The sequence below is a fragment of the Tyto alba genome, unplaced genomic scaffold (assembly GCF_018691265.1).
Source record: "Tyto alba isolate M040663 unplaced genomic scaffold, T.alba_DEE_v4.0 Super-Scaffold_41, whole genome shotgun sequence".
Classification (NCBI taxonomy): domain Eukaryota; kingdom Metazoa; phylum Chordata; class Aves; order Strigiformes; family Tytonidae; genus Tyto; species Tyto alba.
The window spans coordinates 23,246,993-23,260,071 of NW_024881317.1; the positions used below are offsets into that span (position 1 = coordinate 23,246,993).

Sequence of the window (13,079 nt, forward strand, 5' to 3'; positions counted from 1 at the left end):
GGGCAGTGGGTGGCCCGGAGTGGGGCTGCCCCGGGTCCTGCAGCCCTTAGCGGAGCCTGCGGGAGGTTCCGGCGGCTCAAAACCCCGCTTCCCCCCCCCCCCCCCACCCCCCTCCGGTTCCCCCCCCCGCTCCCCCCCGGGCCATGATCGCCGTCTCTATCCCCGCGGCGGAGCCCCAGGCAGCGGCGGGCAGCCCCGACAAGGCGCACACGGTGAGGGGCTCCCTCGGGGGGGCTGGGGGTGTGTTTCGGGGGGGGGGGGGGATCCCTCTTGCCCTGGGGTGGGGGCCCCCGGCTGTCCCCAAGGGTCCCTGCCTGCTCCGAGGGTGGCCCCATCTCCCCTGGGGCACAGCGATCCCCGCGGTGGTGGTGGTGGGGGGTGGTCCCACTTTTCCCAAGGGGTTTGGAGGTCCCTGGCTGCCCCCCCCCCCCCCCCCCAGTGTCCCTGCCGGCTCGGGGGGTGCCTCAACTTACCCCAGGGGTTGGGGGGCTCTGCCTGCCCCCTGTGTCCCGGGGGTCCCATCAGCCCGGGGAGTTTATCGCCATCTGCCCGAGGGGTTGGAGGTCCCCAAGTGTCCCCGGGAGACCCCAGGGCTTGGAGATCGCCGGCCCTGAGGGGGTCCCTGCCGGGGTCCTTGAAAGTGGGGGTGTTCTTCTACCCTGGGGGGGGGGGGGAATGTCCCCTCTGGACCCGGAGGGATAGAGGGGTTTCCGTCTGCCCCAAGCTGCCACCAACTGGGGGATGACGGTTCCTGCCTGTCCCCAGGGGTCCCCGCCGGCGGGGACAGCCCCGCTACATTTTGAAAGGGGGGGTGGGGGTGGGGGGGTGGGGGGGGTGTGCTTGGGGGCTGGGTGTCCCTCTGGCACCGGTGGGTTGGGGATCCCTGTCTGCCCCGGGGTTTCTCCTCCCCTGCCCTGGAGGTTGGAGGCCCCTGCCTGGGAAACTTTGAAAGGTGGGGGGTCCTTGGTTTTGGGGGGATGGGGGGGGGGAAGTTGGGATTGGGAGGGAGGAGGGTCCCCTAAACCCTGGCAGGTGGGGAGAGTCTATGTCTGCCCCTGGGGTCCCATCTGCTCCCGGGGGTGTGTGGAGGAATGTGTGTGTGTGTCCCCCCCTTCCCCAGGCGGTGGAGGTCCCTGTCTCACTCGGGGGGGTGGTGGTGGGGTAGGGGGGAGGGGGGGAGGGGGGGGGGGGGAGGTCTCCTCTGGCCCTAAGGAGTAGGGTCCCTAGGTACCCCCACATGCCCCACGGTTGTGTGTGTGGTGTGTGTCCCTCTGCGCCGGGGGGTGGGGTGGGATGTCTCCAAGTCTTCCCCCTCCCCCCCCTCCCCTCCCCCAAACTCCCCCTCCCTCGATGTCCCCCCACATGTCCCAGGAGCGGAGGTCCCCTGGGGGGGGGGAACAGGGGGGGGTCTGGTGGGGTGTGTGGGGACAATGACCATCTAACCTTGAAAGGGGCATGAGAGGGGTGTCCCTGGCTGGGGGGGGGGGGTCCCCTCTGTCCCCAGGAGGCTTTGGGCGGGGGGGGTGTGGTGTGGTGGGATGTCCTTGTCATCCCCATGGTGTCCAACCTGCCCCAGAGGTTGGGGAGGGGGCTCTGTGTGCTCCCACACAACACCTAGAGAGGGAGAATAGTGTGGCATACCACCCCTCCACCCCTCAACAGCCCCCCCGCCTCCCCTCAACACCCCCCTCCCACCTGGAGACCCTCTACCCTTGCAAGCAGGGCCGCTGCCCCAGTGGGGTTGGTGGTGGGGTGTCCCCTGCCTGCCCGCGGAGGGCGGGGAGGGATTTGGGGGGGGGGGGGGGGGGGGGGGGGGGTGGTGGTGGAGGGGCAGAGGTCCCTGGGGGTGTGTGGGGGTGAGCTGGCAGCCTCTGCCTCCCCCCGGGAGGATGATGCTGACGGGGCCGAGGCCGGGGGCCGCAGGTGTTCCGGGTGGAGGTGCTGTGCAATGGCCGGCGGCACACGGTGGCGAAGCGCTACAGCGAGTTCCAGGCGCTGCACAAGCGGGTGAGACCCCCCGGCACCGCGGGGAGGGGACACCCCAGCTCCCAGGGACAGGGAGCACCAGCCTCCTCCTCCCATGCTCCAGCCTGCCAAAAGACGTGCGTGTGTGTGTGTGTGTGTGTGTGTGTGTGTGTGTGTGTGTGTGTCCCCTCACTCTACCCTAGATCAAGAAGACCTGCAAGGTCCCCGACTTCCCCCCCCGCCGTGTCCCCAACTGGATGCCCAAAGTGCTGGAGCAGCGCCGGCAGGGCCTGGAGCTTTACATCCAGGTGAGGTGCTGGCTTTGAGGAGGCAGTTTGGGGGTTTGTTTTGTATTTTTTTTTTTTTTTTTTTTTTTTTTGGGGGGTGCTGACTCCCTCCCTCCCCGCCCTGGGTGCACGGCAGGGTGTTCTGTACCACAACGAGGAGCTGCCCCAGGACGTCTTGGACTTCTTGAAGGTGCGGCGCGGCCAGCAGGACCCCAAAGCCGGCAGCCCCCCGTGAGTAGCCGGGCTCTGCCAGCACCCAGTTTATCCCACCCGGTGCCGGGATCATCCCCTCACCCGTTAAGCACCCCGGGGTGTGGGGTTGGGGACGATGGGGACCGGCCCGGGGCACTCGGGGTGAACGCTGACATCCCCTCTGGCCTGGCAGCACCGGCCCCCCGCCCTCCCAGCGCCCCGTCATCGGCTTCAGCACCGACCCCTACATGCGGCCACCGGGCACCGGTAAGGAGGAGGGACCAGGGGTGCAGGGCCCCAGGGCCTCCAAGGGAAAAGGCTCTTTTGGGGCCCCCAAAATGTGTTTTTTCCTTTAATGGGGCTTGGGAGAGAAACAGCTGATCCGGCTCCCCCTTTTCCTCACAGACCTGCTCCCCAACACTGTTCTCAGGGGCGTGTTGCTGGGCCTCTACATCCCCTTGAGCTGCACCCCGAGCCAGGCAGCGCCCCGAGCCCCCGGCCCCTGCACCCCCACCCAGCACCCAGGGCCGCAGTGGTGGGCGGTCGGGCAGCAGAAAGGAGTGTGGCAGTAAAAATACCTCCTCCCCGCTGGGATGGGGCAGGAGACGCCAAGGGGGTACAGCGGGAGCCAGAGCCGCTCCCTCACCGCCATCCCAAGTGCCTTCGTTGGGAGGGCAGGAGCTCTGCCTGCTGCCCTGAAGTTTCGGGGTCGCAGTAAGAGCCTTGGGACCCTGAACCTCCTCCTCCGGGCTTCGGTGCAATAAATCACTTGGGCTGGATTGGCAAAAGATCGCTGTGGTCTGTGATTCTGCAAAGCGAAGCCAGGGCCGACTGCGGCACCGCTCCTGGGCTGATAAAAGAAGAGGGTCGGAGGGTTGAGGGCTACTAAGTGGCTTGCACCCCGCTGAGAGGAGAAGAGAGGCAACTCTTTAAAAAAAAACCACATTGGTCACATTTATTGGTGCATGTGCTTCTTACAAAAGTGACGGGCAGAGGAGCTGGTGCCCCGTCCTGCTTGCGGGCCGGCCGGGAGGCGGCCGGGTGAAGGGGGGGCAGAGCAGCTCTGCTGCTGCTCCCCTGCCCCGGGATGACAGGGAGAGGCACGGCGGGGGAGTGGGGCAGCCCCCGGCCCGCAGCCCTGTGCCACCGGCTCCCCCGCGCCGCGCCGCGGGGCCGGGAGGGTGCGGTTACTCTTTGGCGATGGCGAACGGCTTCTCCACCTCGATGGTGCCGCAGTCGGCGATGACGACGTCCTTCAGGGGCTTGTCCCGGCTGTCTGTCTTCGTGTTCTCCACCTTCCTCACCACGTCCTGGGGAAAGCAGAGGTGCGAGAGCTGGGCACGGGCAGAGCCACCTCCCAGCCCTCTGCCCTCAGGCAGCATCTGCCTGGTCCCGCTCCCCGCCCTGGGAACCGATCACCCCCTTACCATGCCCTCCAGCACTTTGCCAAACACCACGTGCTTGCCGTCCAGCCACGGTGTCTTCACTGTGGTGATGAAGAACTGGGAACCGTTGGTGTCCTTGCCGGCGTTGGCCATGCTCACCCAGCCAGGGCCATAGTGCTTCAGCTTGAAGTTCTCGTCGGGGAAGCGGTCCCCGTAGATACTTTTTCCTAAGGGGGGGAAGGGGGAAGGTGTTGCTCTCACAGAAATATGTCAGGGCAGAGGCAATGATGGTGGCTCTCTCCACAGGCTGGGTGAGGTGAATGAGCGCATCTGGAAGGGGGACTAACTACCAGCACCGCAGGGCTGCGGGGAAACATGAGCCAATGGGTACTGGAGGGAGCTGAAAGCACCCTGTGAGCTGGGCAGGAGGGGTCACACCCCCAAGGGACCGGAGCAGGAGGCTGTGAGAGCAGATTGGACACAAGTTTACAAGCCTAAATACCGATATCATCAACTTAACTAACGTTTGCTAAGTGCTGGTGGGAGGTTTGAACTCTGCTGCAGGATGCCCGGCAGAGGCACCAGCTGCTGCACAGGGAAGTTTTCTCACCGTGGAGCTCCCGGTCCCCCCGGGGCAGAGAGCACCGTTACACGGGGAACGCTCAGGTACCACCCGCCCGGCCTCCCTGCGCCCATCCCTCCCCGGCACCGAGCTCTGCTTCCTGGCCAGGTCTCCACTCCTTGCGTGCCCACTCCTTCCCACTGTGGCACCAGCTCCACACTGGTCCCCAGCGTTGGGGTTCCAACCCAGCACTGGGTTGGGAAGCGTGGCCTCCGTCTTGCTTCAAGTCAGCGGCTGGATCCTCGGGCTGGTGTGAGCTAAATTACCTCCAGTGCCATCTCCACGGGTGAAGTCTCCTCCCTGGATCATGAAGTCCTTGATCACACGGTGAAACTTGCTGCCCTTGAAGCCAAATCCTTTCTGGGGGTGAGGATGGAGAAAACAGAATGAGGCAAAGGCTCTGTCTTGGGAGCCAAGCAGGAGCCTCCCGGGGGGCTGGCTGAGGCCCATCCAGGCACCCACCGGCCCCTCACCTCGCCGGTGGCCAATGCCATGAAGTTCTCCACCGTCTTGGGCACCGTCTTGCCGAAGAGCCCGATGACAACGCGGCCCACATCCTCCTCCCCGATCCGCAGGTCGAAGAACACCTTGGGGGGGGGGAGGTGGGTGAGGGGGGCAGCAGTGGAACCTCGCCTGGTTGGGCCAACCCACCCCCCAAGTCTGACTCGCCAAGTCCAGCCAGGCCTGAGCCCACCGGGTCGGGCCTCCCCCACCTCCCCAGCTGCGTGTCCCTCCCCCCAACCTCAGCTGGGCTCCCCTCCTCCCAGTCCCCCCAGTTCAGCCAGGCCCCCATCCTCCCAGTCCCCCATCCTCCCAATCACTCCCAGTTCAGCCGGGCCCCCCCCCTCCCAGTCCCCCCAGTTCAGCCGGGCCCCCCTCACCCCAGTTCAGCCGGGCCCCCCTCTTCCCAAACCCCCCAGTTCAGCCGGCCCCCCCTCACCCCAGTCCCCCCAGTTCAGCTGCCCCCCCCCTCACCCCAGTCCCCCCAGTTCAGCCGGGCCCCCCTCTTCCCAAACCCCCCAGTTCAGCCGGCCCCCCCTCACCCCAGTCCCCCCAGTTCAGCTGGCCCCGCTCCTCCCAGTCCCCTCCAGTTCTGCTAGGCCCCCCTTCCTCCAAGTCCCCCCAGTTCAGCCAGCCCCCCCTCACCCCAGTCCCCCCAGTTCAGCCGGGCACCCCTCTTCCCAAACCCCCCAGTTCAGCTGCCTCCCCCCTCACCCCAGTCCCCCCAGTTCAGCCGGCCCCCCCTCCCCCCAGTCCCCCCAGTTCAGCCGGCCCCCCCTCTTCCCAAACCCCCCAGTTCAGCCGGCCCCCCTCCTCCAAGTCCCCCCAGTTCAGCCGACCCCCGCTCACCCCAAACCCCCCAGTTCAGCCGACCCCCCCTCACCCCAAACCCCCCAGTTCAGCCGGCCCCCCCTCCCCCCAGTCCCCCCAGTTCAGCCGACCCCCCCTCACCCCAAACCCCCCAGTTCAGCCGGCCCCCCCTCCCCCCAGTCCCCCCAGTTCAGCCGGCCCCCCCTCACCCCAAACCCCCCAGTTCAGCCGACCCCCCCTCACCCCAGTCCCCCCAGTTCAGCCGGCCCCCCCTCACCCCAAACCCCCCAGTTCAGCCGACCCCCCCTCACCCCAGTCCCCCCAGTTCAGCCGGGCCCCCCTCTTCCCAAACCCCCCAGTTCAGCCGGCCCCCCCTCACCCCAGTCCCCCCAGTTCAGCTGGCCCCGCTCCTCCCAGTCCCCTCCAGTTCTGCTAGGCCCCCCTTCCTCCAAGTCCCCCCAGTTCAGCCAGCCCCCCCTCACCCCAGTCCCCCCAGTTCAGCCGGGCACCCCTCTTCCCAAACCCCCCAGTTCAGCTGCCTCCCCCCTCACCCCAGTCCCCCCAGTTCAGCCGGCCCCCCCTCCCCCCAGTCCCCCCAGTTCAGCCGGCCCCCCCTCTTCCCAAACCCCCCAGTTCAGCCGGCCCCCCTCCTCCAAGTCCCCCCAGTTCAGCCGACCCCCGCTCACCCCAAACCCCCCAGTTCAGCCGACCCCCCCTCACCCCAAACCCCCCAGTTCAGCCGGCCCCCCCTCCCCCCAGTCCCCCCAGTTCAGCCGACCCCCCCTCACCCCAAACCCCCCAGTTCAGCCGGCCCCCCCTCCCCCCAGTCCCCCCAGTTCAGCCGGCCCCCCCCTCACCCCAAACCCCCCAGTTCAGCCGACCCCCCCTCACCCCAGTCCCCCCAGTTCAGCCGGCCCCCCCTCACCCCAAACCCCCCAGTTCAGCCGACCCCCCCTCACCCCAGTCCCCCCAGTTCAGCCGGCCCCCCTCCTCCACGTCCCCCCAGTTCAGCCGGCCCCCCTCCCCCCGCTCCCCCCAGTCCCGCTGCCCCCCCCCCCCCCCCCAGGCCTCTCCCCACCCCGCCGGGCCCGCCCAGCCCGTCCCCGCCGGGTCCCCCCCCGACCTTGGCGGTGACCTTGGGCCCCTTCTTGCGCTCGTCGGCCCGCGAGGCGGCGGGCAGCAGGAGCAGGAGGGCAGCGCCCAGCGCCGCCGCCGCCACCAGCACCTTCATCCTCCGCCGCTCGCAGCCCGGCCACAAACCCCGCCGCGCCGCCTGCATCCGGCCCCGCCCGCCGCGCCCCCCCCGCGCCCGCCGCGCAGTGGTACGCCCCGCGCCGCGCCGCGCTCCCCGCCCGCTCCAGCCGCCCGGGCGCGACCAACGGGCCGCCGGGAAAGGGGGTGGGGGGGTGTGTGGGAGGCGCCGGCGCGAACCGCCCGCTGGCTGCCACGTTGCCCCCTCGCTCGGCAGTCGCGGCGCGGCCAATCGGGAGCATGGGCTGCGCGCTGATTGGCCGCCGCGGCTAGAGGGGGCGGGGAGAGGGGAGGAAGGGCCAATGGGCGCGGCCGGCGGCCTGCGAGGGGGCGGGCCCGGCGCTGAGGGGGCGCGCGCCGGCGGCGGGGAGGCGCGGCGTCGCCATCGGTGCTGCCGCCTCATCCCCGGGACAAAGATGGAGCCTTGTCGTCAACGAGAGACGCTTTAGGCAACGGCCGTCGCCAGAGAGCCCCAAATTTCTTAAATACCCGGTGTGGCCAGGCTAGAAGCACACAGGAGGGTTTGGGGCATTGCAGGTGCCGGTGTCCGGCTCAGCGCAGTCGTTACAAATACCAGAGTTAGTTGAATATATGGGAATTACTTTTTTTTTTTTTTTTTTTTTTTAACGGCTACTCGAATAGATATTGGTCGGTGTTAATCACCCAGCATACAAACCTTTAGAGGAAGGGCCTGGTGTGGATGCACGTTTCCAAGGCCAGGGAAAGAAACCTTGAGGTTCGTCTTCCGTCTCAGAGCACAGCTCTCAAGGCTCAAGTTTTGGGAATGGGAATTGAAAGTTCATGCTAAAAATACTACATTTTAAGGCCAGGAAACGAAAGGTGGGAAAACGTCCCAGCAAAGATCCCAGCGTGAAGTAGTTCCTAAGAGCAGGAGTCGTGCCGCAGGTGCTCTCCCTGTCCAGATACAGCGAAAGCTGCGTTCAAAAGGTGCTGTGTTTGGCTCACAGGCGCCATCTCCTTTAATGCTTTCCACTGCACCGAGAATAACCAACCAGCAGCTATTTGCCCGCTGGGAAACCTCACGATCCTGGCGGTGGCTTCCGTGGAATGCATCTTTCCACGCAAGATCCCGGCAGGTGCGCGGCGGCAGGCGGCACTCGAGGCAGCAGCGGTTGGCCCCACCGCCGGCGCCGAGGGACTTGGCTGGTGGTCGCTTCGGCTGGAGGCGAAGCCCCTCGGCCCGCAGACGGGCGTAGGCAGTGCCCTTCAGCTCGGGGAAGGGATGCTCGATGCCTACAGCTGCTGTTCCAGAGACACGGGCCCGTCTCGGGGTGGCTCGCAGCTTTGCGTTCCAAGTAATCAGCGGTTTAGCCATCCTGCTCCCCGGGATGCTTGAAGCGGGAATGTGCAGGCACAAGGAGAAGAGAAATTGGTGCCACCATGCCTTGGCCAAGCTTTGTGGGGCTGAAATGTCCGTTGTAGTGTTGAGAAGGTCCTCGTAAGATCCTACACTGCGCATCATCCCCTCCTCAAAGGAGGGCTCACAGGAGAGGAAGGCTACCAAGAGCTTCTCACAGGAGAGGAGGGCTACCAAGAGCGCTCAACAGAAGCAAGGAAGAAAAAATACAAGTGATGTTGTCAGGGAGAGGTAACAAATACATCTATTCATGGAGAACAATGCAGCAGTGCAATGTTTTATTGAAAAAAAAAAAAAATAATCATCTCACTTGATACCTCAGAAGACTGCATCACAACACTGGTGGGCCACGCCATGGGAGAGCTACATCGGGGAGGCCAGCGTGGCGCTGGGTGCCCCCCGAGCGCCCTCCCCTCGCGCCCCTGGGGTCTCCCAGCCGCCAACGACCTCCGGCGAGGAGAGGAGAGTTGGCCCAGGTAGGCTTAATGCCCTGCTTCCTACCATAGCACGGCTGGCTCAGTCTGGCTTGTGTCTCCTAGTCACCTCCGAGCTCCCTGGGGACAGCGGTTTCCTCAAGCACAGGACTTGCTGTTAACCTGCTTTTATTTTCCTTTTTTTTTTTTTTTTTTTTTTTTTTTAATAACAAAAAAAAAAAAAAGCCACCCCACATATTTGCCCTTTTGAAGAGTCCAACGTACGATTATAGTGCAAGAGGGCTTGGTACAAGTGAGCATTACCAGCATGCCGTGGGGGGACAGTCCTCCCCTACAAACACATCATCCTAGGATTAAAAGAACATTGTATCTCCAGAGAGAAGCCGTAGTGGGTCACCGTGAAATAGCTTTCAAACCAACCCACTTAAAAACAAGGTCAGGAAAGTTTCTAAACAATCAAATACATTCACTTTAAAAAAAAAATAAAACAAAAAAAAAACCCAAACAAAATCCCATTTAAGAACAAAAACTGTTGAGATGGCCCCTTTCCCTCCCCCCCAGCCCTCCCTCACCCTGCAAACACTTACATATGCTGCAACTACAAGCTCCTCCTTGACCGGAGGCAGCAAGGAACGACCAAACACGGCAGGAGATGCAGAAGGAATCAAGTTCTGGTGACAGGCACTTAGTGGGGCTTGGGAGGGCAGCAACAGAAGTGTCTCAGGGCCCGGTTCCACCTGCAGCGGGCAGGCCCGCTCCCAGGGAGCGCCTGTGCCCCTTTCCCCCCCCTCCCAAGACGCCAAACCATGGTTTCCTACAGCAGAGAGGGGAACGCCTGCGCCAGAGACACCGGGCTTCTGGGAGCCACCGGCAGCGGAGGAGTTTGGAAAGAGAAGGGTGGAAGGCGGCCACGGTCCTCGTCCTCCCTCTGGCAGGAGGGGACGAGTGGGCGAAGGGCCCCGGCGGGTGCGGTGGGGGGGGAGCGGCCCCATCCTGCCGCGGTACGGCTTGGGGACGGCGCTCTGCAGAGCGAGAAGGTGCACACACCTCCCGGCAAAGAGCCCTGCGCCTGCGAGCCACGCTCGTCGGGATAAGGCATGGAGAGAGCGCAGCGGCCGATGGCGGAGAGACGGGTCCCGGCAAGGGAGAGGGGCTTTTCCACCCTGCCTGCCTCGGCCATGCACGATAAGCCAGCCCAGAAGCTCCCTGCCCAGGGCGTTCTCCTGCCCTCCAAGCCCACTTCTGCCCAGCCAGGGGAACCAAACCTCCCGGGAGTGCTGCTCCACGAACTCCAAGCTACACAGATCATCATTAAAAAACATAAAAGATAATGAGATCTAGTCTCTCCCTTTCCTCCCTTCACACTCTCCGGGATTTTTGGGGTGAGCCAGGCACGAGTTGATGACAAGCGAAGTCTCTCAAGTGAACAGTCCCAGCCTGGTCAGGTGTCACACATGGAAAGACAAAGTACAAGGAACCTATTCACAACCTCCCTAAAAGCTGCTCGAGTTCTCCCACAGCCACATCTATGGTAACCCCCAAGCAGCCTCAGCCTCCTCCAAGTTCGGAAACGCTGCAGCAGGATGCAAGATTTTTTTTTTTTTTTTTTTTTTTTTTTTTTTTAATATGTGTGCAAAGCGCCCCAAGCCCTTTACTAGCTATTGGTTTGGCTCAAAAGTGGCGCATGAGAACCGTGGCTTCTCCTGTGGGGTGGGATGAAATCCCACGTGCCCCAGACCCACGCTCGCAGAGAGGATGTGAAGGCTATTCCAGTCAAACCTATCTGACCATCTGGAGATGAAATCAGTGTTAAGGCAGTGAAGGATCCTCTCCCCCGCCGGGGAAGCTTTGCTCCTGGTAGTGTTTTCTCGCAGAAGGTACGTGTTCACAACCACCCTGCCGGAGGGATTTGAGGAGGCTGCCCGGTTGCCCACACCGAGAAACGCCTACGCTTTGGGAGACGGCTGCCTCCCAGTTCCCTTAATCCAGATCTACCCCTTAAGCCAGCGCAAACTCCTCCAGCTCAGCCAAGCTGACGCTGCTCCCTCCTGCCAACGCCGGGCTACAGCCTTGTGGCTCGTGGCCAGTGGGGTCAGGCACGGTGTAGGAAACCATGGTAGGGACATTCACTGGCAGCTAGAAAGGGTGACTGAAAATTCAAGTATGCTTTCCTCAGCACGTGGCCCGAGGCGGGTGTCGGGAGCCCCAGACTGGCACGGGGGCCGCGCGGAGGTCGCTGACATCCCCACTCGAGGGCATTCTTTGCACCCCACCGTCTTCCCAGCTGAATGTCTGTCTGCGCTGGCACCGCGTGGCCACGCAGCGATCCACAGATACAATGTGCATCTGTAAATGCTAAAAATAATAAAAAGTGCAACGACGTCAGCTTCTTTAAAACAATCCACATTGCTCTGTTACTGTCAGAGGAGGGAGGTGTCAAGGGAGCCGGAAAAAAAACCTAACTGGAACAGTAGATTGCAAATTTCTCACAGCTTGCACATTACAGTGTAACTGTTCCCAAGGAGCCGAAGAGGGAACCTGTCTCTTACTGCTGCAGCAGTCAGGCCCTTCTCCCACGCAACTCTCCTGCCTGCACCGCATCCTCCTGCCCTCTCGACAGCCAACCGAGCCTATGGTATCTCTTCGCTTAATTAAGGAGGGAGGAGGACGGAGGAGCAGAGAGCGCAGGGGAGGGAGGGGAGGAAAGTGAGCAGGAACTAAGCACAGTCCTCAGGTTTGCGTGAACGATGCCTTCGCCGTAAACAACGGGAAGGAGGGTCAGCCAGCCAGCCCCCCTCCCAGGGCGACCAAGACCTGAGCCAGCCACAGTCCTGGTCCCAAAAGGAGCTTCAGGCTTGGAGTGAACGAGGGAGACCATTCAGCAGATCCACCCCAGAGTGGTTTGTTTTGGAACGTTTTCTTCTCTTTTTGGTTTAAAATGTCACTTTTTTTTTTTTTCCTTTTTTTTTTTTTTTTTTTTTTTTCCTCTCTTCCTCCTATGCCTCCTCCTCCCCCCTAAAGAGAAGCCCCTTCCAGTGAGACAGGGCAGGAGCTGCAGGCGCGGCGGTTCCTGCAAGGCCCAGGAGGCACTGGTCACTTGTGACGCTGAGCCGTCTTCTTCCGTTTCCTCTTAAAGAAGCAGCAGCACCTGGGGCACAAAGGACAAGGCAAGTTAGCTCCAAACCTGGCACCCCAGGAAGATCCCCTGCCGTCCCGGGCTTCCCTCCGCTCAGCCGCATGCAACAGCACCTCTGCGTGCCCGGCCCGAGGCCCAGACAGATCTGCTGTCCCACGGGACAGTCGGCAAGGTCGGCAGATGCTGGTGGAGGGTTGACACCACCACTACCCCGGACTGGTAGACCAGCAAAGGCAAGTTAGCCGCACGCTGGGCGGGGGGGGGTGTGTTGTCCCACCACCCAAAGGCTGCGGGCAACAGCGGGGCGCAGCCCCTGAGCACCGGGCTGCCTCCCTCCCCAGGCCCGACTGGGGCAGGAACACAAGGAGCCATCTGGGAAAGCAGTAAAACAAAGATCCAGATGCTCCCGGCTCCCTCTGTCCGAACCCCGGAGGAAGCGGACTGGGACAGCGAGCCCTGGCTGCTCCTCCCAGCTACGAGACACGTGGTTTTCACCACCGTTCACTAAAAAGACAGGTTCCACAGAGATCTCAGCTCAGGGACCAGGTTTCTTTACTGAACCTTTCACGATAACCAGAGCTTCCACCTTGGATAAATCATTCAGTGCCGGTATGCAGAACCCCTGCTTCTTCCCCCATCCGATGCGAGGGAGGTGCACAGCGCCCAGGGATTAAGGGAAGCAAGAAGGATGGATAGTGGAGGCTGAGGTGGGGAGAAAAACGCCCGTCGCAGCTGAACCGTGAAGAGTGGTGGTTTCATTTGTGGGATGCACTGAAAGCAGTCACCCAGTTTTTCTAGTCCTGCTGGCTTCCTACAGAATTACTTGGTGTTTAAGGCATATCTACCTTTCTATCCTCAGCCCACTGTCAGGAATCCTCTGCACAGAGGAAAGGCGTTTGTTCTGTGCGAGTTCTGCTCCTGAGCTACATGTCTGTCTCCTTCTGCCGTTACAGCCATCGCCAGAGAAGCCCGGGTGATGCTGAAAGACTACTTTTTCAGGCTGGTGGAAGGGATGCCTCGCTAAGCAGCAAGAGCAGATGTGAGTATGCGAAGACCATTTCTTCCTACAAGCATCTTTTACCAACAGCCAGACCAAAAGCGTTCAAAAACACTGCAAC

General features: G+C 62.8%; 3 protein-coding genes across 5 annotated transcripts in view; 1 reads left to right on the forward strand and 2 right to left on the reverse strand.

The window, feature by feature from the left end:
* Positions 1 to 142: 142 nt before the first annotated feature.
* Positions 143 to 3,232, forward strand: SNX22 (sorting nexin 22). The gene is made up of 6 exons (XM_042803994.1): positions 143 to 212; positions 1,924 to 2,007; positions 2,169 to 2,273; positions 2,389 to 2,483; positions 2,638 to 2,711; positions 2,850 to 3,232. The coding sequence occupies exons 1-6, from the start codon at positions 144 to 146 to the stop codon at positions 3,014 to 3,016; spliced, it is 594 nt and encodes a 197-aa protein (XP_042659928.1). The 5' UTR covers position 143; the 3' UTR covers positions 3,017 to 3,232.
* Positions 3,233 to 3,372: 140 nt separating this feature from the next.
* On the reverse strand, positions 3,373 to 7,162 carry PPIB (peptidylprolyl isomerase B). Its single transcript, XM_042803993.1, has 5 exons — positions 6,886 to 7,162; positions 4,925 to 5,038; positions 4,718 to 4,811; positions 3,872 to 4,056; positions 3,373 to 3,754 (listed from the first exon to the last, which is right to left on the reverse strand). The coding sequence occupies exons 1-5, from the start codon at positions 7,039 to 7,041 to the stop codon at positions 3,632 to 3,634; spliced, it is 672 nt and encodes a 223-aa protein (XP_042659927.1). The 5' UTR covers positions 7,042 to 7,162; the 3' UTR covers positions 3,373 to 3,631.
* A 4,050-nt stretch (positions 7,163 to 11,212) lies between these two features.
* CSNK1G1 (casein kinase 1 gamma 1) overlaps positions 11,213 to 13,079 on the reverse strand; it is a 108,344-nt gene continuing 106,477 nt past the window's right edge. For all 3 annotated transcript variants that reach the window (XM_032990254.2, XM_032990257.2, XM_032990255.2), the window contains one exon: positions 11,213 to 11,973. In XM_032990254.2, coding sequence (XP_032846145.1) covers positions 11,919 to 11,973 — 55 coding nt within the window. In that variant the 3' untranslated portion in view covers positions 11,213 to 11,918. The remainder of the gene's footprint in view (positions 11,974 to 13,079) is intronic.

Bases quoted from the DNA above. Each gene is read 5' to 3' on its own strand.
- SNX22 (XM_042803994.1), top strand. From the start codon at position 144: ATGATCGCCGTCTCTATCCCCGCGGCGGAGCCCCAGGCAGCGGCGGGC. The intron at 2,274-2,388 runs GTGAGGTGCTGG...GGTGCACGGCAG, and splicing joins GCCTGGAGCTTTACATCCAG to GGTGTTCTGTACCACAACGA. The intron at 2,712-2,849 runs GTAAGGAGGAGG...TTTTCCTCACAG, and splicing joins CATGCGGCCACCGGGCACCG to ACCTGCTCCCCAACACTGTT.
- PPIB (XM_042803993.1), bottom strand. From the start codon at position 7,041: ATGCAGGCGGCGCGGCGGGGTTTGTGGCCGGGCTGCGAGCGGCGGAGG. The intron at 5,039-6,885 runs GTCGGGGGGGGA...CCCCCCCCCAAG, and splicing joins GGCCCAAGGTCACCGCCAAG to GTGTTCTTCGACCTGCGGAT. The intron at 4,057-4,717 runs GTAATTTAGCTC...TCCCCCCCTTAG, and splicing joins CCGTGGAGATGGCACTGGAG to GAAAAAGTATCTACGGGGAC.